Source organism: Sinohyriopsis cumingii, chromosome 4 (assembly GCF_028554795.1).
Source record: "Sinohyriopsis cumingii isolate HCF-2022 chromosome 4, ASM2855479v2, whole genome shotgun sequence".
In the NCBI taxonomy this organism is placed as follows: domain Eukaryota; kingdom Metazoa; phylum Mollusca; class Bivalvia; order Unionida; family Unionidae; genus Sinohyriopsis; species Sinohyriopsis cumingii.
In genome coordinates, this window is record NC_142964.1 from 134,358,711 (window position 1) to 134,383,542 (window position 24,832).

The 24,832-nt window shown below is 33.6% G+C and overlaps 1 protein-coding gene across 3 annotated transcripts in view; it reads left to right on the top strand.

Annotated features, from left to right (window-relative positions):
* Positions 1-784: 784 nt before the first annotated feature.
* Positions 785-24,832, top strand: part of LOC149802126 (uncharacterized) — a 69,276-nt gene continuing 45,228 nt past the window's right edge. For 2 of the 3 annotated variants that reach the window (XM_089956525.1, XM_089956527.1), the window contains exons 1-3: positions 785-845; positions 9,646-9,879; positions 16,553-16,639. In XM_089956525.1, the coding sequence (XP_089812651.1) occupies positions 9,699-9,879; positions 16,553-16,639 (268 nt within the window). In that variant the 5' untranslated portion in view covers positions 785-845; positions 9,646-9,698. Of the gene's footprint in view, positions 846-1,228; positions 1,276-9,645; positions 9,880-16,552; positions 16,640-24,832 lie in introns of all 3 variants that reach the window. The other variant, XM_089956526.1, reaches the window with a different exon arrangement.

The window sequence follows — 24,832 nt, forward strand, 5'->3', positions numbered from 1 at the left end:
TATTTTTTTATTTTTTATTATTTTTTTAAAAAAATGTACTTAGCATTCCCGCAAAGATCAAAGCAATGAACGTGATGTAAGTTATCATATTTACAACATCATTTAATCGCTGATCAAATGATTCTGAGAGTTAATTTGGAATTATGTGTAATGATATTGTTCTAGTTTATTTTGTCGTCAAGGGCTGGTCTGATTAATGTAAAAATTTAACTGGATTCTAATGCAGCTAAATATTTTATATTGCTTCTTAAAATCGCATGTATTTAACAGAAAAAGACTCAAGAAAATTATCATTGATGATTTCAGCTGATCATCTGCATAAATAATCGGGTCAAAGCCGAATTGGTCCAAATTTTCTTTATTTTAAATTTGGTGAGTGAACCGCAAATATATTATAATTTATTTTGCAATAAATGGCAGAAATTGGTTAAAAGTTTGGCACAGTAAGGTTTTTACTTTCTGAGTTCGTTTTAACTTGGGTACGTTTCAGCATTAATAGGAAAGTTTTAACTTGGGTACGTTTTGACTTGGGTACCTCACGTTCAAGGTACGTTTTGACTGTAAATGGTAATCGTGTTTTGTATTGTTACGCTAGTTAACTAAAGTTATCGGTTTCAGTCTGAACTAACAACATCTATATTCATTCAATTTATTGCATATAAAAATTAAACTGAAGTAACATAAATTATTGCTAACAACTACAAGCGTAATATACATATTCAATATTTTCAGACTTCAACCCCCTGACCTTCAAATCTCGCAAAAACGAGATTATGTTTTCAGCGTGATTTTGGAACAGTGACTGAATTGGGAATTTTCACCAAACAGTGCTCATCGGAAATTTGGTATGTATATCTTGGTCTACTAAACATTTTGAAAGTTTCAAATCCTGATATAATGTAAGTTAATTATTCAATTTAAATATGTGTTTGATAGATGAAGCTTGACATGGTCTGCTTATTTAACCAGATCCATAAAAAGTGAAAAGGAAGTCAAGTTAACGTGGAAAATTGTACGTATATTCGTATCAAAATGGCGATGAACAAACTGACAACTTTTTATTTATATTTCTTAATAAAGGTCTGATAATGCCGACAACTAAATGTGTAAATTACGCCTTTCAACTTCACCCAGTAACTTGTTTATTTAGCAAGTTGATTGAATCTTTTCATTCCTTCAGCCTATGTGATAACTCGACTTTCACTTCGATATTTCTTTCATTTCCAAGCCGAGATCAGAAGAAATAACACTACAGTTCTGTGTACCTTGGTAAAGGTAAAAATGTCATTCATCTTATCTATAAGTAACTAAAACTTAAAATCACCATTCTATGGTGGGAAAAGTTCCCCGATTTACAGTAAGAAGTTGAAAGCAGTGTTTTTCAGATCATTAAATTATCCAGTTTGCTATTGGGTACGACTGGGATGAATGTACCACAGGTCCGAAAATTAATTTATCAGAAAAGAATGATATTTGTAATCCCAGTGAGTATAGTAGCTGCAAGGGTAGGTGAGCGGTAGTCCTGCATGTATATTATATGCTATTTATGTTTAAATGCTGACGCCTAAAACATAAATATCAGCGTCGAGGTCTTGCATGTAGGACTAGGGGAGGGGAGGGGAACAAACGGGGTGGGTGGGTAATTTTTGTAAATGTATGAGACATTTAATGACAAATTATAGTTGGGCATGAAAACGTGATGTTTGATTTTTTTTTCTTTCTTCTTACTCTGAAATGTTGTAAACACAATCTTTGAGAAATTAGGGTGAATCCTGCAATCTTGTCTCCTAGAGTTGGCCCTGGATACATATTGTAAGGTCTCTGAGTATTGCTTCAGTGGATATTTATCAAGTAAAATAATAGTTAAAGAATCAGTATAGTGCTCACAAAATCTGATAGCCCGATGCCTGGGGTCCTTCAAGTTTCAGATTGGGCCCCTGCTGTATTTTGAGCGAGGTACCCATCGGGCTTGTAGAAAGAAAAAATATATAATTTGCCTGAGAAACTTTGATCACGTTGACAAAATGTGTTAACTTATTTTCAAGGTATTTGAAGACTCATAAGTTATTAATATTTATCCCCATGTATGCCCTTACGAAGATCTCTACTTGTCATATGTTTTTCAAAAGCTCTAAACTTTGTGTACAAAGTGAAGCAAGTAAGTTATGAATCAGGAACAGATTGCCTGACTTATTATAACTAGTGCTCACATGGCTGTAACAGACATGTACATGTGATTTAAGATACTGTTTTGGATATATATGTACCAGAAACGTCTAGTGGGTGCCTGAACTCTCTTATCAGTTGTTGCAACTGGTGTAGTGATGCCTGGCTGCATAATGGGATTTAAGAGTAGCGTGTGTACATGATAAGCTGTTAATTAGTTAATATGTTGTTGTAATCTGGAGATCCTAGGCTAAATGCAGGATGTTTTTTTTTTAAGTATTATAAGTATAAACAGATCAAATGTGGTTCTTGTATTGATTATAAAAATTGGCTTACCTTTGGCATTGTTGAGATTTTTTTAATGGTCTTGTTTAATTGCTATTGTGCTGTTCCAGATGTTTGAAGTTAAGTGGAATGAATAATATTTCAGCTGTCCTGTGCACACGCTTACTCAAGTGTATTGAAATACTGGTTAAACAAAGTAGGTGGCACCCTATGAACAGCGTTAAATTTGCGAACAGAAACTGTATAAATCAAGACATGCTCCTCATGCTAATGAACATGATTGTCACGTTTGCTCAGCCCCAGCTCGTAAGGTATTATAACAAGCCATGTTTTGATGTCTTAACAATGCTGCAGGCTAGAGTTAATCTCTTATGCAAGGTTACCATGACCAGGGAGAAGATCTGGCATCTTGAATTGGCACAGGCGTTAGATAGTGCAACTTCCCACTGAGGTGTTACAGCTTTGTCCTAAGATCAAAGGAACCGCAAGGCATGTTCTAAATCCATCACCATGTGGATAGACAGCAAGAAGGACATTGTTTGCAACATTTGATTGGATCAGGTCACAGCGACAGCCAATCAATCCGAATTATAACTTCTAACTAGCAAGCGAAAATTTAGTTTTGCCTAGGAAGATTGATGAGCATAGCGTTACTCCGAGAGAGCCACTTGTAATTTGGCGGTAAAACTTAGAGAGGACATTCTAAGGAAAAACAAAGCTTCATAAAGGTCAGTAAGTTATTTGCTCTATTTTTGCAGAATATTATGGCATTGTAATTGTAATTATGTGTAGTATCTACACTTAATTATTAGGATCGTTTAGTACGAATAATTACCTTTGTAGTGTTTAATTTACATGTGTATTTGAGCAATGAATTTGAGTAATATGTAGAGAATTATGTAGATTGTTAGCTTGTGGTCAGAATTAATTTTGTAATTTGCTGTTAGGTTACTTCATAGTAAACTAATGCATTTATTCATGTGATATGTTAGATTTTACACATGTTTGAATTGTAAATTTGGAAAATGGTTGAATTGTCTAAGATTAGTTAATATGGAAGTATGGATATGTCAGAACATGGATATTTGAATATTTGTGTACTTTGTATGAGTTGAAATGTAAAGAAATGTATCTGATAGTTGTGATAATGTTTAGTATAATGGGATTAGGAATATGTGATGATGTGATACAATTTATTGATGTATGTATGAGAAGGAATTGATGCCGTGCTTTTATTACGACATTGTTTTACCATACAAGAATGTATGAGTATTTCAGTGTGAATGAATGTGTGACCGAAGAAATGTAATAGCCATTATCTGATGATATGCTGAGTGTAGTGTGAGATGACAGGGCTATGGAAAATATTGTACCGTCCTTGTGTTTTCACAGGAAGCATTTTTGGGGACAGAACTTGCGGTTCAGTTAAGTCCCGAATCTCTAAGAGGGGAGATGAAAGTAAGACTAGCAGAGCAGTCGGAGTCAACAAGTCTAGTCAGTGGAGAGAGTCAAGGAGGAGGAGGAAAAGGAGTCAAGTAGGAGAAAGTGGAGGAGGAGGAGAAGGAATTTGGAGAGAGATGGAGGAAGAGGAGAAGGAATTGGAGGGATAGGAGAGAATACACAAATGAGTAGAATACAAGGACAGGTGGAAAGCTATCTCACACTACAAATCAAATGATACAATAGGCAATCACAGGGTCAAGCGGAAGGAGAGTACTGGGAAATTTAATCAGTTGACTATGGAATTGTCATTAAATTGTTATTCATTGAATTTCACTTTTTGTATATTTAATCATTTAAGCGTCAGCATTGCTGACTGGGGGGCTCAGAGCTTTACATCTATCATTCACTAATTTGGTGAATCATACAGATATTTCAGAGCTGACATCTACTGTTGTCTTCCTTAGCATGTAATGCTAACTAACCAATAGCATGTAACAGCCATGCATTGTACATCATCTGCTGAAAATGGCAGAGGGAATTGAATTCAGAAGGATACTTTGTAAGTTTAACTTTGAAAGTATAACTATATACTAGAGAGAAGCCATTACTTGTGTATTTGAGGAAAAGGATTTATTTGTACAAAATGATTGGCACTGGAAAATTGCTGATTTATGAGTCCATTCCTGTTGTGTGCTCTGCTTGTCTCGTTGTAGGAACAGTTTTCAGATTTGATTAACTTGATTTTGCTGCTGGCTTGCTGCTGCATCAAATGAAATTCATAGACCCGAAGCACTGAAATATCTGAATGATCTGCTAAGTGTAGATAGGTTTAACACATTGGAACCTTGGCTAAGGAAGATGATATGTACAAAACTTTCCCCTCTTTTAATATTATTTGTCACACAACGTTGTAATTGCTACAGTTCAAATATAAATTCTATATGGATCATTAGGTGGTTTGAAGGTAATGGAAGTGTCATTAGTGTTCATTGCTACACTCACTAGAGACTGGATGGCCTGATGTTCAAATATCTCTGCTGAATTCTCTGAGTGATTCCTGGTTATAATCAAATTGATGTATGACGATAGGTTTGCAGTATATGCAAAACATTAATCCCCCCCCCCCCCCGTTATATTTGTTGTGCTTCACAAAGTAAAACTCCATTGAATAAGAATTCTGAAACTTAATTGGTGGGCTTTGCTAATAGCTAATTGCTTCATAACTTGGCTTCAAAAATGAATCACGCTTGAACACTATTCTGACAGTGTAAATGATCATGTTTTCTATATACAGTTAAATCTGACAAAAAAGAAGTGTTGATGCTGTTCACAAACTTGTCAAAAATCTATAATACATTTGGCTTAAACATTCTAATTCATAGCATTGATATGTAATAATTTTTGTTCTCCTACACGTATCTAGCATCTCTTTTATTTCCTATATTGGGTTGTTCTACATCCTGATTGTACTTATGCAAATTCGCACAATTGACTCACCCATTGCAGTCTTGAAACACATCTCACTAGCTATTCTCAGCCAGTTAAGTAATTTGGGAAACGGTTGTTTATATCTGACCTCTTTTACTTTTAATTGCTGCTATTTAAACTGCCTAAAGGATAGTTTCACATCAGCTCCAGTCATGGCTGTTTACATTTATACATGTTACAGTTAAGTGACATGTATGGAAAGTGGTTGTTTTGTTTCTTCTGCTTTTGAAAATTACTGAAAATTATGTTTCCTCGAAATGCAACCATGTCGGGATTTGGGAATACAATATCGTGTTTTTAGCAATTTGATTATAATAATATCTCCTCTTCACATAGGACAGTGGTAATTATCAGATTGCACTGTGTTATGGCATGTATGTCAACATCTTGAAAATACATATCGTATTTCATCAGTGTGATCAAAGTTTTCTCTGGCAAATTTGATTATTTTATTTCTACAAGCTTGACAGGCACCTCCTTTAGAATACAGGACAGGCCCATCCCTCTTTAAATAAAGTCATTTTTAATATTATTATTTTTATTATTATTATTATTATTATTGGGCTATCAGATTGTTTGAGCGCTGCATGATTACAATCTGATACCTTAGTCTGCTTCTGACAATCAAAATACTCCGCTCCCTCGATAACTCGCATATTGTGCAGTGTCCAGCATATGTCTCTTGATTTTCTTTAAAGAAATTATTAAAAAATGTACCCCTGTATGTTGAATTTGAAGAAAATCATGATCTCAGTTGGTTAATGAAACTTTGATATATTGTTCATTTTAGCATTGAAAATTGCATTCTGTGCCCAAAAAGATGGAATGAACATTGTGCAGTTTGCAGGTTTTAATAAGAAATCACATATTTTGTTAGATTTTATTGGAAAAGTATTTTCTCAGTACACTGTGATGAAATAGCGATCAATAAAAAGTTCTGGTAAATGATAAAAGGTGGCAACATGGAAAGAAATAAACAATTACAGGTGGCAACACTGAAAGAAATCAACACCAATAAGTCGTGTGTGAAATTAATCTTTTAATTCTGTTTTAGTGGAATCATGGCATGTTCTCTTCTATTAAGAGTTGATTGACTGACACATCAATATCCACAAGCATTTCTGTGAGAATCTAAGTGCCATCTTTGTTTTGATCTACAGCTTCGGAAATGTTTGTTGCATTGTAAAAATCTATTAAATGAGGCCTGTGTCATTTTATCAAATTGTGTATTTTTCAAATCAAATAAGGGAGGTACACAAAAAAAGGCATGCAAATCCTACCTGCATAAACCCTTGTGGTCACTATCATGTTTCAAAAACTCAGTTCCATTTTATTTGACCAATCAAACGTGTTTCCAAGTATCACTTATCTAAAATCATGTATGTATGTGTATGTATATATATATATATATATATATATATATATATATATATATATATATAATCATTAATGTATCCTAATCATGGAGAGGAAAGGAATTGTGCAAAATGCTTCCTCTGTGAATGAAAAGCTTTGTATCATAGTATTCATAATGGTGAAATGAGATTGAAAATTTGTATTACCTCAAGAATGCTGAATTAGCACTCAGAGGTTGGCCCAAGAATGCTGAATCAGCACTCAGAGGTTGGCTCAAGGATGAGTAGTAATTTCATGATTACTTGCATGATGTTGTTTTTGATGATGGGTTCAGATGAAAGGGACATAGACTGCAAACGTTATTGAATGGTTAACACAGCAACATGAACGTGGTGTTCCTATCTCTGGAACGGTTCTGAAGGCTTAGAGAAAATGGCAAAAAAGTATGGATAATGACTGATTTCACCGGAAGCCTAAGATGGCTTTGGAGATTCCACTGCCAACATGGAATAAAACAAAACTTGTTGCTGAGGAGGTACACTTGGTGAATCAGGTGATGAAATGTTAAGTGATGTTTGTTAGCTATATCACAAATTGTAAATATTATGATTTTCTCATTTGTGTTTTTAAAAGAGAAACAATTTGGGACCTGTTAGTTTCATGTTTGGTAATGATTAACCTTTCAGTTATTTTGTACAGGACAGGAGAAATTTTTTTCAGCTGGATGCTGTTCCCAGAACCTTCACTATGGTGATGGATGTAATAGCAACATTTATAGTCCATAGGGTTCATATCCTCCAGTACTTTGACAGCTGGTTGATGCACATCATTAGACATGCCCATCTTCTGAGGGATCTTTCTTTTTATTGGGAGATGGTGACTTGCCTAGACCTATCCTGAATCAGACGTCTTCTTTCTTGGAAATTCATTTACATGAAGACAGATTTTCTCAAGGAACAGTTCTCATGTTCCACCTAACATAATCTCAAAATATTTGCTCTCTTTGCAAGACTGGATGAGAAAACATTGTTATTAGCTGTTCTCTGCTCCTTATGTCAATCCACTTTAATTGTAGAAGCAGATTATCTTTGTTTTTTTAATTTAAATAAAACCATTGATAAGTGACCATCATTAAGGGCTGTGAAGTAGCCCTCTCTATTAATAGGTGATTCACGGGCTTCATTATGTGGTGAACTGAGCCAGTACTTTGAGCACCAGAGAATAGTCTCACACTCGTTAATGTAGATATGGAACCTCTTGTGTGTTCTTTGACTGCCATATAACCTTGCATTTTATAGAAAGTATTGAACTGTGTAAAAAGAAATGTACAACTGGACTTTCCCTGGTTAAAAATGTCTTGTTTTGGATTAAGTCATAAACTTCTTTTCTTTTCACTTTTCAAGAAGTTATGGTTATCATCAGAAATCTGTCTGGTGTTTCTTTTGGGTTTTCTCCATTCTTTCCTGTTCATTTGTAGTGCACTTCAAATAATGAGAAATGATAACATTAACTGCAGATTTTTTTTATTGCTTTTGTGCTGTTCTCAGCTTGAATGAGTTGTGCTCTTTTCTCACACTGCAATGCCTCATTTTTTTGGATAATGTCATGGTGCGGTAATGCTAGTCCTTTTTATTTTGTATACCATCACTCATACACTTATATTGAATAACTATTATTTTCTATCAACAAGACACCAGTCACATGAATCATTTGATTGTTCACTGAACATATATCATACCAGTATTGTTGGCCATGAATTCTGCCAGGAGTGTTTCAGCCATCTTTCTTAGTACACTTAATGAGGAATCTGATTGGATCAGTTTATTTCAGCTGCATCTAATCCAATTGTGGAGCAGTAGGTGGTTTTCTCTAATTAAATGTTCCAGTGGTTGAAGTGGAACCAAGTGTATTGGTGACCCTTGACCATTAAAGATGGTCCAGTCTCTATTGCCCTTTTCAACTGTTACCATATTAGTTGCTGTGTCAGTATGTCTTTGGGTGAACAAAACCTAGGTTACTACACCCAGCTTTATAAGATTTTTTAAAAATGATTTAAAAGTAATGGCTTGTATCAAAGTAGCATGTGTGTCACATTAGCTCCTGCTTACCAGCAACTCTCGATCTAGTAGTAGCATTGTAATTTGTTTTTAGAGATTAAATATGAGAGTTACAGGGTAATCATAAGCCAAGATGTTTATTGTTGTTGCCACTGGCATTGGTTTTACTATTTACCTCATCTTTAGAGCTTGAGGTGAGTTATGCCTTGACTTGGCTATATCTGTCCATCTGAGAAGCTTATTGGCAAGATCTTGTCAAAACCACTCAACATAGATCATGGGAAGTTTTACTAGCATAGTTCTATCCATATGATGATGGCCTGACTAGATTTTCAGGACAAAATAAAAACCTTGTTCTCATGAATAAGTAAAAATAACATAAAATAGACATATGAAATTTGTTACGCTTTTTTGTATTAAAGATGATCTGATTAAATTTTGAAGCCATTACAGCATTATTTTAAAAATGTTGCACATTTTTTGAACTTTCTGGACTTGGACATTTTGACAGAAATCTTATATAATCAAGGAATGGTCACTTGCTTAGACATTGGTCAGTGATTAAATTTTAAAGGCTTCTTTGTATTCAGATGCCATTGTCCTAATTATATTTTCAGGCCATTTTTACAGTGTTTAAAATTTATTTGAACTCTCTGGACTTGGACTTTTGTGGCAAAAACGACATAATGCAGACAAAATGAAGTCTGGTAAGCTTGTTTGTATACATATGTAGATGACTTTCTATGCCATTATACATTTTTTGGGACATTGTCATTTAGTCAGCTTTGAGATATAGGGTGCATATGTGTGTTACAAATATAAATTTAAACTTTTATTTTATTTATTTCAGCACTTATGATGTACATCATCCTTAAACACAAGGTTACATGAATAAATTTTGACATGAAGCAAGCTAGTACAGGCAGATTATCTCGCCTGGACTCGCAGGTATCTGTGGACGCAGCTCCAGACAAAAGAGATTATCGTAAAGGTCCAGTTGTGCAGGAAACTAGCCTGATGTCCAGAAATGTATCAATGGATGCATTACCACGCAATGACCCTGTTCCTCTACAAATGAGGACTCGTGAGTACAGTGTATACGCATTGCATAAGGATTATTTCATCTTGAAAATAAGTTAGTTTAAGGGAAAAGCTGAGTTATGGAATAATATGCACTCTGTCATTTATTTTACCATCCATGATCCACCAATTTAGGAGAAATTGGTCCTTGTTTAATTTTTTGAATTTTGTTAGACTCAAGTTTTGCCATTGTTTTCATAGAAGTTGCTGCATCTATGTCATATGACCATTAGAATATAAAGACTTGAATCTTGGGGAAAGGTTTGGGTTGGTGTATAGATGGGCACAGTGTTTTTAAAATTAGGGGTGGGGAAGTTTTTAAAAAAAATTATAAAATAGTTTCTTTAATACAGGATTGTATCAGTTTCCCATTTTTTCCCCCAGCTGCTTGGCCAGGATAAATAACTTGTACAGTGCAAATATTTCACTTGACTGATTTTCATTCTTTATCAATTTCATAATTTTAAGTGGGTTTCAGGGGTCACGTGTTATGAGTCTATGCTCATAAACTAAGTAACAGAAAAGAGTGAAGATAACAAGCTTTGTAAAATTTAACAAATAATTTATTTCCCTTGAATACAAGGTGAAAAATGAGAAAAAAAAACACACACATGGTATTGCAAATTAAATCCAAAAATAATCCAAGAATTAAAGACACAAGTTCTAGTAATAAAAAGTCCTGAATCAAATGTAGTTCAAGTCTCGAAGAGACTTAAAATTGAAGGTGACGTGTTTGTTATGATCTCCGAAGTGCTGATGTGTCAACAGTCTCTTGTTGAATCTCAGAAATATTATTCCAGTTTTGAATTCAGTATAAATTCCAGTGAATGTCTTTTTATTTGAGCACTTTTGTATTTCCAGAGAAAATAATCACTTGAATTCATTAATTTAAAGAAAAGAAAATTTGGCCCAAACTGGTCACAACATAATACAAGTAAAAAGTGCTAGATATTAAAACACAACTGGTAAAATCCTCAGTCACAAGATGATATAGTTCTCTGCTTGACCTCAGGTCACAATTAGCATTTTCTAAAAACAACCATTACCTAATGGAAAATAACCTTCAAGAATGGCTTAATGAGTCTTGTTTATTTACACCACAATGGCCTACCAAATTCACTTAGGAATCTCCACCCTGACCCTGGTCAACATATTTACTCCATTGTTTACCTGAATAATAATCCTGATCATAAGCTCATACATGTAAAGAATAATGAAGCTATTATTAGTTGTTTCCATAAGTAAACTTTAAAAAAATATAAGCAGTCGATCAGGTCAAGCAGAAATGTAATTTTAGACAAGGTCAAGTCCAGCAAACAGTGATACATTACAATAACATGTAATGAAATAAAAAAATTCAAAACTAACAAACAAACAATTAAATATACATAACACACACTACCAGGTGAAGCGGGTGACTAAGTCTCCGAAAAATGTAAACTTAACCTTCTTCTGTTAGGAAGTCGAAAACAACTTTGCCCTGTGATTTGTTTAGATGTACATTTACTGACAATACTTTTTGATATGCCCCAGTGCCTTAGCCAGGTTAGTTCTAGTGTTGTAACGAAATGTATTCATCAAGCCATCAGTAGCTAGGCCTAATTTTGATATCAGTTACGCTGACAAATGAACTGTTTCACATTCACAGGCATGTGTTTTGATAGCTGATTGATCATTTACCCTTTCCTGAGTCAGTTAGCAGCTATCACTGCCCGATTTCAGCATGTTATCCTTTGATGATAAAAACATACAAACATGTGTTTTGAAACTTTAGCAATAGTATATAAATAGCAAGAACAGAATCGGTGATCTGGATATTTTAACTAACTTCCTCTTGTACACAGTTTCGTCATAGAATTAGTTTGAGACTGTAAGTGAACCAGTAATGGGGAAATACATCACTGTGTGTGGGAAGTACCAGTTTATTAAATGTCTTTTTTTGTACGTCATTGTTCAGATATATTCAGATAAATATACAATTCATAGAAAGCAAAGCCTAGGTATTATGTTCTTTAAGATTTAAGTTTAAAATGCAATTATGTAGGTCAGAAATGTATGGGACATTTCCATGTTATGGAATTTCTGAGAAGCTAAGCTCTGTAAGGTCAAAGTTGTTTTCTGATTTGACTCATATTTGTGAAAATATGGAAAAAAAGCAGCGAAGAAGGTATTATTTAACCAATGCCTAAAATTACTACAAGTATTTAGACAAATAAACCAACCATAAATTTGTAATCCTATCAATGGACTGTTGTAATGAAGCTATATAAAGTGAGTTACAACACTACGAAAATCTCCTTCTGAAAATAGATGCAGACACATGTCTGTGTTGATTCGGTTGGAAAGAAGGGTTTAGTTCATGTCTATAAAGGAACCATGTCTGTAATTTTAAGTATTTTAGTGTGTTATATATGAATAGTTATGGTACTGTTTTATCCGCAACAAAGAAATTAGAACAGTGTGATCTGAAGACACGTATGCATTTGCCCTTACGTACATATACAGGGGTTGTTTCAAATGCTTTTAGAAATCTTTCAAATGCCATTGTTGTGAACTTTTAGAGAGCATTAAAAAATGATTAAGGGTAGTTGGTTAAGCATTTTTACTAACTTGCAATTACAGTAATGTAATATGGTTACAGGGGTCGTGCTACCAGGCGATGTGGGCGACTAAGTCGCTGAAAAAATGTAAACTTCACCTTCTTCTGTTAAGAAAAGCTAAAATGACTTTGCCCCGTAATTTTTTGTAGAGGAACATTGAAAGACTTTGAGATGCTCCCTTGCTTCGTCCAAGTTAGTTCCAGTGTTAGTTTTTGCTCAAGGCGAAATGTAGGCTTCACACCATCAAAAGGTTGTTGTTGATATTGCACCATCAGAAAAACTCTCACATATTCACAGGCATGTGTTTTGATAGTTGACTGACCATGTACCCTTTCCCAAGGAAGTTAGCAACTATTACTGTCCGATTTCCGCAAGTTAGCTTATCCTTTGATGATAAAACATACAAACTTGTGTTTTGAAACTTAAATGTATGTAATAGCAAGTTGTGTTTTAAGAATAGAATTGGTTACAAGAATATTTTATCTGCTGCTGGTGCATTATTTTCTTCATAAAAATCCGTTTGGATTCATAAGTGATCCTGTCATTGAAAAATAATGGCAAACATCGCTGAATCTAGGCAGTAACACTTTATTTGATTGTCTCTTTTCATAAATCTTTGGGCAAATATATTCAGGAAATTTTACAATTCATAGAAAACTGAAATTACGCTTTTAAAGATTTAGCTTTAAATGCTATTATGTAGGTCAGAAACATACGGGACAATGCTATGTTGTGGAATTCGAGAGATGCTGTAAGGTTGAGTTTTGTATTCTGAGTTCACTCATTTTTGTGAAAATATGAAGAAGAATAGAAGAAAAAAACAAAACAGGAAAGCAAATACTATTTAATCAATACATAACCTTCCACCAAGTATGTAGACAAATAACAAAACCTTATATGTGCAACGCAATCAATGGACTGTTGTAACGTGAGTGGTTACATTAAGAAAACCCCTTTCTTTAAAAATACATGCACTTGCATTTTGGCTGTGTCAGTTTGGTTGAGAAAAAAGGGTTTACTTTGTTCATATCATGACTTTAATTCTTCGGTGTGTCGTCTATAAAGAGTTACGGTAAAGTTTTATTGGCAACAAAAAAATTAGGATAAACAGTATCATCTGAAAGATGTGTGCATTGGCTCTCATGTGCATGGCACGGGTTGTTTTAAAAACTTTAGAAATCTTTTAAACTGATATTTATTTGACTTTTAGAAAGTAAAAGGCAAAAATTCTTGATTAAGGGTAGTTGATTAAGCATTTATACTAACTTGCAATTACAATAGTGTCTAGTCACTCAGTTAAAATTCATTACAATGCATAGCTTCTGTTCTCTTTTAAGTCATATTGCCAAAATACACTGCATATGAATAGGATAGTTTTGAAACATGCACCAAATTATAGATAGAACTCAGAAATGTTTCTACTTGAAAATAAATTATTGCTTAAAACCAATGTTAAATACAATATGCATACTGGGAAATAGATGGCATAATTCAAATTAGAGAATGGAAACAACATGTATATCAAATTGTGATCACCCATGGCACAATAATACGCATATATAAACATTCTAGTGACCATCTGCAGTTGATTCTAGATCAATGATGAATTTCCACACATTAATCATTAGTGACGTATGAAAATAATGATAAAAAGTATTAATAATCCTTGTTTTCTAAATGAATTTAATATGACACACATTTTTATCACAGTCCTTTTTGCTTTCTGTTTCCCCCCCCCCCCTCTTTCTCATGCATAAGAGACAAACTACGAGGAAATGTGGAGTGAGAGAGAAAAGTAATTTGGGTTGGATTAAATCGTTGAAATAGAAATTACACCAAGAAACCTACAAGAATATGGTTCGTCATGATGATATGTGTGCACTTTCCTTAGGATTTATCTACAGTGTTTATCAATGATACATAGTTGCAAACCATGTCGACATTATACAGTAAATTCTTCAGTTACGCGGTACACTTTCTGTGGTATCGATTATTATTAAATAAATATGAAAATGTCCAAAGGTCTCTCTCTCTCCCCCCCCCCCCCCAATTGTAGCAAGATATGGGCTACAACCTATGAAGTGATGAGCATAGAGGATTTTCGTTTGTCATTCCACAATATCTCAGGACTTATGAATGATGGTAAAAGTTAAGTCAGACAGACCAAAGGATGTGAATGAGAGAGAGAGATTATGGTACTGTTACTACAGCAGAATAACGACTTAGATCAACTGTAAATATATTAAAATATTTTAATTACCTATTGTTGATTCGCCATTTCTTTTAGTTTTTATTTCACATTAATTTCCATGAGCCGGTGAATAGCTTAGCGTTCATGTGAATGCCATAGCTAACCTCGAGTTTATAGTGGTCTACTTTTATTATTAAAACCATCTTTCATGTTTAAATCATAAGTTTATTATATTGATTTAATCATTGTGAAGGAAATCAGAAACTAAAAAGAAAACAATCAACTTATCAATATGCAAAGGTGATTGTGAATAGCCACAAAAGGCATAGAACTACATTTTATGGAGGACACTCGGGCATGTGAGGAGTTCATTCACTTGGTCACTACACAGCTGCCTGTAGTATATCTTAACTCCATTTATAGGGCATATATATGTATTTGTATGTGATATAAATAAAATATATGTACAGTATGCACGCTGTATCAACAATATATCACTTATTGTTAAAGTCTCGTTTCGTTTCATCTCATGGTGTATCATTAATAAAGTGTACATACTATATATATTCTCTCTCTCTCTCTCTCTCTGTCTGTCTGTCTCTCTCTCTCTCTCTCTGGGGCCCCGAGTGGTCTAACACTCTGTCCATTATGGAACACTGCCATCTTACCTCAGTCTGTGTGGGTCGAGTCTCGGATTCGGCTAATGTAGGTATGTGAGAAATCATGCCTGTAGCTTCTCGTGGGTCGGTGGTTCTTTCCGGGCTTTTCCCAGGTTCTTCCTCCATCATTAATACTGGCTGCCATGTATAACCTATCATGTGCTGAAAAATGGCGTTAAACCCCACAAACAACAACAACAACATATATATATAAAGTGTATTGCACACCAAGTGATTTTTCAGTCTCAATAACGGATATTGTGTGATGGTCATTAATCTTTTGTGATTCTTCCACAATCTCTAATGATTCAGAGATATAAAACAACAACAACTGCTAATAGAAATTCTTTTGTTGGTAATGATGTGCAGTTTAATCTCTTGTTCGATCATGCTTGTCGCAAGAGCAGAGAGAAATTGCGAACCAGATCCTATAAGTCTGTAGATTTAAAAGTTCATAAGATCATGACATTAGATTTGATTCTCTGGGTAATGCAGTTAGACAGTGGGACTTGAAAGTTGTCAAGATTGCTACCTTATAACCACATATATATATATATATATATATATATATATATATATATATATATATATATATATATATATATATATATATATATTCAATTTGAACGAGAAGATAAATTTACATGTGCACCAAACAAACATTGAGTCATGTCCTTTGCGTGGTAGGGGACTTGCCTCTAGTTCATAACTTAGAAACTGTCAAAGATCCCTACCCTATAATCAAATATACATTTGTAGGCATGAGAACATAAATTCACAGGTTGATTTGTCATACACCATGTGATACCCCCTGGAGTAGGGAACTTGCCATTGGGTCATACCTTGGAAACTATAAAGATTCCCACACAAAAATCATTGTTGTGAAGAGACAAAAATGCATTGATGGATCTTAATGTGATATTCCGTAAAATTCATATACTCATAGTTTCAGTCAGACTAATATATTTATACTTAACATTTAGGGCTCCGTTTTCAACATTTTGTAGTAAGAGCTTTGCTAAATGTTTTTTTTTCTTCAGATGGAATGGATGGAAGATGATGTATTTCATACATCCAAAGTAATCTAAGCCATTTCATTACCACTGGCAACTTGACAACATAACTGGCAGTGGTAAACATATCCTTTTTTATGTAGATAGAGTTAGGATTATCTTATTTTGTTGTTTTATATGTCTTTTTCTACAGCAGTTTGTATGTTTCTTCCAGATGCTACTGAGAGCAGTCTTCAACCACAACCTGTACAGATTATCAGCCGAAAAGATTCGCAAAGATCATCAAGCTCTACATCCTCGGGTGATTATTCTATTCATGAACTCAAACATGGTCTCCAGAAAACATGTTATTATAGAGTTTTTCATTAGCTGTGGTATTGCTTTAGATGACTACTGGCTGCACACATTTACACAAAATAGTTAAGAAAATTATGCACACACCCCTCCCTTCCACCGTATCTATGGAGGGGTGTGTATAATATTATCCATATCATCTCTCACATTACATACATCACAAGCCTATTTTCATCTCAGTACCGTCTGAAGGATTTGGTAGTATCATCAGTTAAATATTAAAGCTTTTGTGGCCACAGATATACAGATTCTAAGACTAAGTTAGTCAACACTGCATCAACAATATTTTATCGAGTTTTGACACCTGTTTAATTACAAGGTTTTAGAATTAAGAAGTCTTGGGTCAAGTTTGATTTATCTGACAAACGTTCAACAGAGTTGTTTCACATACTTGATTTAGAACTTTTTCCTTTAGCTATATTAGCAATGGCATCTTGGTTACATGGACACATAGTTTTTCATGTAAAATTGTCTGTTCATTGGAGATTATCATGTGTCCACACAAATTTTCTTCTTTCGTGTATGCTCTTGATGAATGGTAGAGCTCATATAATTTTCCCAGACCCCATATAACATGGTGGGGGACTTAATCCCCTCAACTTTCATTCCACATTAACTCAACACAGCAGTGGAATAAATACAAATAACCACCATGCCTCTGCAGGCACACCAATGGCAAGTTCACCATGGAAGGCTGGTCAGCATTATTGACATTTGAACAGCGAATGAATGAAGACGACCTATGGAAGACACGGATGTTTAGAGCAATTAACAACCAGATACCATTTGAAAAAGGGACCCCGAGTGGCTGAGTGGTCTAAAGCACTCACCGTTATGGATCACTGCCATCTCACCTCTGTCTGCAGGGGTTTGAGTCTCAGGCTCCGCCAGTGTGGGTACGTGAGACAGCTTGCCAGTAGCTTCTTTTGGGTCGGTGGTTCTTCCCTGTGTTTTTCCAGGTTCTTCTTCCACCATTTATACTGGCTGCCATGTATAGCCTATCCTGTGCTGAAAATGGCGTTAAACCCTATAACAACAACAACCACTTGAAAAATAACTCGTCTTTATTTTGATTATATTTCTAGACAATAAACAAAAATATTCAAAAGTCTGGTATATTCTGTATATGTGTATTTAGAAGAGATTGGTCAACTTCATTTGCAATAATTTTACACTTTTACTTTATTCAAAGAAATCTTAAGAAACACTGACCAGACAAGAGTCACACCTTAAGCTTCTCATAAATAGCATAAATTTATACCATTGTTACAAAAGAAAAAGTAATCCTATGAGATATTTAAATTCCAAATTGACAACCACTTTTGCTCAAATGACTACCAAACAGAAATCGCTCTAATGTGAACCACATGCTTAGTCCTTAAGTAGCCATTGCACAATCACGAGGCTGAATATGCACAACTTTGAACTTGCTCAGTTCTTACTGCTTGTGTATTGTAAATGGGGCTAAAATTTAATATATGGGGCTAAAATGTTCTTTCTGACGGGGATTATTTTTTTCCTTTCATCACATGATAAATTTCTTTTAAGAAAAATAAGGAATGGAATAAAGTCTTTGTTTATATACTGCAACTCCAAATAAGGCGTTTGTTTTGAAGCATTGACCCCCCCCCCCCTTTTAGAAAATTAATTGGTCTCTCCTGGATAAGAATGTGACTAAAGCACATGTTTAGAAAAATCATAGCAGTGAATTGTCAACACTGTTTTAAAATATTGACAATGATTAACATCTAAAGATGGTGTCAGATTCAGCTAGAAAATGGTGTTTTTTTATTTTATGAAGCCATCTGGTTTGTTGCATTGTAAATGCCCTTAATTATGATCCTGCTATTAATAATGGAAGTTGGAAAATTGTTTGTAATTAATCTTAACACAGCTTGTCGCTGAAATGAAAAATAAAGTGGAAAGTTGTCAAATCTCAGATGTTTGGAGATTCTAATTTCCACTAAATTAAAGTCATTCTGCATGGATGTTTTGTCTTCACGTGTGTCCTGTTATTTTAACATTTTTATAAAGAGTTCTAAAAATGGTACTAACTGTTGCCTCGCTTGGCACTCAGCCATAAGAGGTTACTGTTAGGACTGGTCGGCCTGGTGTCAGGATAATGTGAGGGGGTGGAACATAATGCTATATGTCTGTGGCATGATGCCCCAGTGCTAAACATCACTATAAACTGTCACACTTCAGACATCATAGCGATATGACTGAAATTTGTTAAAGCTACATTAAAAATCTAAATCACACACACACACAAACATTTTTATAATATGAAAAATATAAAAGACATGTTTTTCATCATGAACAAAACTGTAAAACATGGCAATAACATGATCATAATATTGCTTTCTTTTTCTGCACAACTAATCTGGCAATACATTTCTTACCACTTTCAAACTTTCCAGCGTTTTAGTTCATTTAGATTTGTAATCCGTGAAGGTTTAATATTTTAATTCTATTATTGCCTAAAAATGTTGACGTGTCAAACTTAAAAAAAGTAAAATTTGGTTAACATTACTAAGCATTTTAGTTTTGTTTTGAAACTTTGCATTGGTGAAAATACTCAAAATAGAAATGCTCAAAACATTCATATCAGGAACATCTTTTTGGCTACTAGTGTACAGTAAGGCTGCTAACTGACGAAATCTTGGCAGTCGGGGGTATTCTTTAACTGTTACCATAGCATATACAGAAAAAAAATGTTTCTAATGTTAAGTACAACTCATAATGATAACATCCAAAGTCATGATATGCAATCAATATTTTATGACCTAGAAAGAGAGAATCTTAACAAAAATGTTTGAATTTAGAAATGCTTTGGAACAGGTTCATCTCATTTGTCTGTATTATGCATGGCATGGAATAGGAAAATAGAAAAAAGAAAAATGTGAAACATTATTTTCATCCGATGCTCAAGTTTACTTGGTGATAAATATACAGGTATGTATGTAAATGATGTACAGCATTACGTACAGCAAATGGGTATATGTTTTTCCCAGTTCAAATAAATTTTGAGAGTTTTAATTGATTAGTTACTTCTAAAAAAAATTATAAATTGTGAAAGGCAGGAATTAATTTTGGTACAAGGTAGTTTTTCAGAAAGGTAGCCAAATTATAGTCTGTTATTGGTCTCTTTGTGAGTTGTTTGGAGCAATACTATACTCATTTTAAACAACTAATCTGACTGACGCAAGGAATGGAAGGTAAGGAATGGATAAAATCACAAATTTGATACTAGCTGTATTGATTAGTTCACAGATGTTTCTTTTTTATGACTATAGTCTAAAATTAAGTAACAGAAAAGAGTGAAAACCATAGAGTTTTGTAAAATTCAGCAAATTATTTATTTCCATACCATACAGTATGAAAATATAAAAAGAACAGTATTGTGAGGTAAATCCCAAATAGTCCAGAAAGTTCTATCACCGGTCCTAATGAATAAAGTTCTAATTAAATTCCAGTAATGTTCCAAAAAGCTTCAATTCTGAATGTGTTGATGTGCCTGTAGTGGCCTGTGACATAGAGATGTTCCAACAGCCGTTTGGTGAATCACAATAATACAATCCAAGATATCCTTGCCTGAATTCACCATAATTTCAGGTTAATGCCTCTGTCCAAGAATATTATTGAGCACTTTGTAATTCCAGTGAATAATAATTTGAATAAAACCAAAATCAGAAACTGAACAGAACAATACAAATGATTCAACATCAGATGTTATTGCAAGAATGAGTAATTTCTCAAGTAAACAACATTATATAAAAAAATAAGACCCCAAAGTAGAACCAGGGTGATGGTCAAAAGCTGATTTTTAGGAAAATCAACAAAATAAAATCTGTTACTAAAGTTATAATGAAAAAAGAATGTCGAACATCAGGTAGTCCAGGTTTTTTTCATGGTGGAATTCCAGTGTCCCAGCCTAAGATAAAGATAAAAATGTTTACATTAATAATAATCTCAATATTTTGTCCATACTCATTGAAAAATATTTAGCTATGTATTATGTTGTTTACCAAAATGAATGACCCTAGTCAAGTACACAATGACAGACCTGCCAACCCTTTTGAGTTTGCCATAAGTCTTATGAAAATGACCCATGAAATAAAAGCAACAATTATGGAAATATGATTGTTGCAGTAACATCTGGATAATTGACTAGTCCGTGTTTGATTTTGGATTTGGGTTTCATATTAGATTTAGTGGAGTTAGTTACGGACCCATACTAACTTTATTGAACTAGTACCTCAGATGCTTTAAACTGCACATATAATTCATGCAAAGCATCTGCATGATCAAACTATTGATTATAGAATTTGTTTTAAAAATGGCAGTGAATATTGAAAACAGAAGAGAAAATAAGCCTCTTAAAAAGTGTTTAATATCAGTACAGAAGAATAAAAGGAATAATCAGATTTGTGTGAATAAAAGCAGGAAGGGACATAATTAAAATTGTTGGACATCACCTGTCAATTTGAGAATGTATTGTAGCAAGAGATATCATTGCAATCGTCATGTGAAATGGAAACAAATTCCAAGAATTGTATCAAGTTGAGAGATAGCAATAAGCTATTGAGCTGCATAGGGTTTGAAACTGAAGTTGTGCAAGTGTACTGCTAGTAAATAAGGTCAGCATGTACTTTACTAAGTTTTCAAATGAACATCATTTTTAGCGTTGCTGCATATTTCAGAAACTGAACTTTTTAAATACATTTGTCAACTTTACAATAGCATTTTTTGACATTTTGTTACATCTTACTGAAAACTGGTCAAACTTAAGGGAAAAAAGTCAACTGAGACAGTTTTGTTAGGGTTGGCAGGTCTGCAGTTAACTTATTTTTGGAGAAGGTCAGTTACAAATTACAATTATACAAAACATTATCATTAACAAAAACCAACAAATAATACAGATTAAATATATGTAACACCTTCTAATACTGATTTTTCTTTTAAGAGATTCAAACAATGGAATAGCATATGATTATATAGTATGATTCACTTATCCCTCATTGCATTATTTATTATCAAGACAATGACAAAAACACAAACTGGAAAAATAGTGCTGTTGTGCTTTTACATTGTCAGTTTGCACATGAAATTAACATGTCAGTAAGAAAGAAAATAAACCTTGTTGATGGCTTCTGTTGTGCTAGGTTATTAATTTGCACATGTGAAAAGTGTAAGTGTCAATGTGCATGTATCTGGGATGTTGTATTGCAACCATTTGTGATTAAAAAGATTTTTTTAAAAACCCCACTACTTTGATGAATAAATTTTTTTTAGTACAATTTCAATTAAATTAAAGATAAAAAAATCTTGATGTTTTTTTAAGTTATAATTTTTGCTTTTGCATGTTCATGCAGCAACTACCAGAACTGTGCTTTTTCAAGTTTCAGTTACCATGCTATAATGCTTTTATTAGATGTCAGAAGCAATAACACATATGTTAATGAGAACATGTACAATGAGTAATCATTTTAATTTGTGCAATTTTGTTTCACTTAAGTCCGGTATGAATTTGATTTTGATATTGTTCGATGTTATTGTTCTTTTCACTGCAGGGAATACATAATCACTGACTTTCATATGATCATTAAAATGTATATTGCATGAGCTGCAGTAGAAATAAGGACATGAATTCAATAATTTGGTATTGAAGAAAAAAAATTAGATTCATTGCACAAAATTTAGTATTAATACTAGAGCTGGGTACAGTGAAAAAGTTTGTACCATGGTATTTCTGAAAATGCCACGATAGGTAACACATTATACTGCAGTTATATTAGGGGTCAACAGTTCACTGTTTTGGGACAGGGGCCTGGCCCTTTTTTTAATTTAATTTCTGTCTGTCAATAGTTGGAAAAATATTTTGCTCTGTTTGGTTGCAAAATAACACCATATTATATCCATGCTATTATCTGGAAAAAATATGAATTAAGGAAAGAAAATATGTCATCTCAAGAAGAAAATCACGGTCCCACCAACTATCCCAAAAATTAAATGGCCTGCACCTTATAATAGATGTATTTGCTTTGCATATGTTAACTGTTAAATGTTAATTTGCAGTCTAACTGGTACTGTGATATCATGCTGACATTTGAGAGCCTATTAGTAAAATTTGAAAGTATTGGCACAGAAGCCAGCCATTTACTATCTACACTATTGGTATAAAATAAAAATAAAAAAACAGTAAACATAAAACACCTTTATTCAGCAAAAAAAAATATGTGGTGGACGTGAGAAAATTATGTAAAGTTCAGAAAGGAAATAAGTGCACTCATAAAAATTGTACATTGATTTGCAGCCTTAAAACGGAATACATATACTTAACTCATTCACTTGCGTATTAAATAATTAAAACAAGACATGTATTTGGGCTTTTTAAAATCTGAAATGTTTTCAAAAGTTGATTTTTTCTTGAATATATTTCACAGCAATCCATTTGGCCACCAGTTTGGCAAACATGACACTTCTCAAATATGATTAAAGGAGCATAAATATATAGACAAAACTACATGTTTTGTTCTGAGCGGGCAGAAACAGTGATTTTGATGTGGCGTAGGAATATGTGGAAACTATCATGCTAAAACATATGTTCCTATACTGCATCAAACAAGTTGTTTCCCCCGACTCAGAACAAAATGTGTGATTTTGTACTTATCGCATACCCCCCATTTAGTTGCATATTTTTTTACATTTTTATAATTTATACTTTAAAAAATGTGGCATTTCACGTTTTATTAAAGATATTGTACAGCCTTGGAAATGTCCCCTTGTGATGTAAGTAACCCTAGCTAGGCCTAAATTTATACTGTGCAATTGTGTCATCAGTCTGTCTGTATTGCTATGATGCTGATTTACTCTTTAGCTTTGATATTTTAAAAGTGTTGTATGGAATATATGAATTAATTTAAGCCGTAGTCATAGGCAAGTAGATTTTTCCTTAATTCTCCAATGGAACATAAGTTTTGGACCAGTAAGGGACCCTTAATGCACCATACTTACTGAATAAACTTCCAAGCAAATTTCAGGGCAAATTTCACAGAATAGCAGTTCTTAAATACATTCAGTTGTATAAAAAGAGCTTATTTTACAGTACTTTCAAACTCTTTATTATTATGCATTCATTGCAAGAAATTATTGATGCATTGTATTCAAAGGTGATAATGTAAGCATATATACATTTACGAAAACAAAGATTCAGTCTCTTTCTAACATGTGGGCTAGACTTTTAAAAATCATTTGGATATATTTTAACAAGAAATTTTAAACAATATTCTTCTGTTTTTTTTTTTTTTACAATACTCTGCATGTGTCTCAGTCATGAAAAAGTCTCAACAATAGTATTGCAACAAGATGTAATTCTTCTGACTTTGCATCACAATCAAAACAGTTGTTGCTCTCTGTGATATGTCAACCTTTATTTTGCAGATGTGTGTCAGTTTTAACCTCAGATTTGCGAAACAAATTTGATTCCTTGTAATTTTAAAAGACAAAATGTAAATCTCTTCACTTAAACTTACTCCTTAAAAGTATAAACCCTAGATCACTCACTCTCTCTCTTTCTCTCTCTCACTAATATGTTAGATGTCACTTTGCACACCAACTTCATCTGAGAACTCATTGTCGAACATTCTGTCCAAGATGTTTTCCTGCTGGACTTTCTTGGCCTAGATAAAAGCAACAATTTTTGCCAAATATGACTGCATTTCTTAAAATTGTAAATGTGTTGGCATCTTTTAATAATTTAAAATGTACAGCAATAAACCGTTTTGGATATATTACAAGTTGACTATTATTTAACATTTAAAGTTGTAAAAATAGTTCCTTGTGTGTGATATGGAAATTTTGGGTGTAATGTACAGAATCCCAGACCGATCGTCTGTATCGCACACCAGACCAGTCTTGTAAGATTAATTGGGTATGTAATTATATTTGTAATATTCACTATTTATTTGTAACAAATAGAACCATTTTGTAAAAAGAAAGTTAATTTGTTGAACTATTTAGTCATGAATGATGAAAACATCATGTTTGTATCATTGAAGTCATAACAAGATTGCTCAAGAATTTCTGTACATTCCTTACTGACAGAAACTACCAATGTACTGGTACAGTTAAAAAGTAC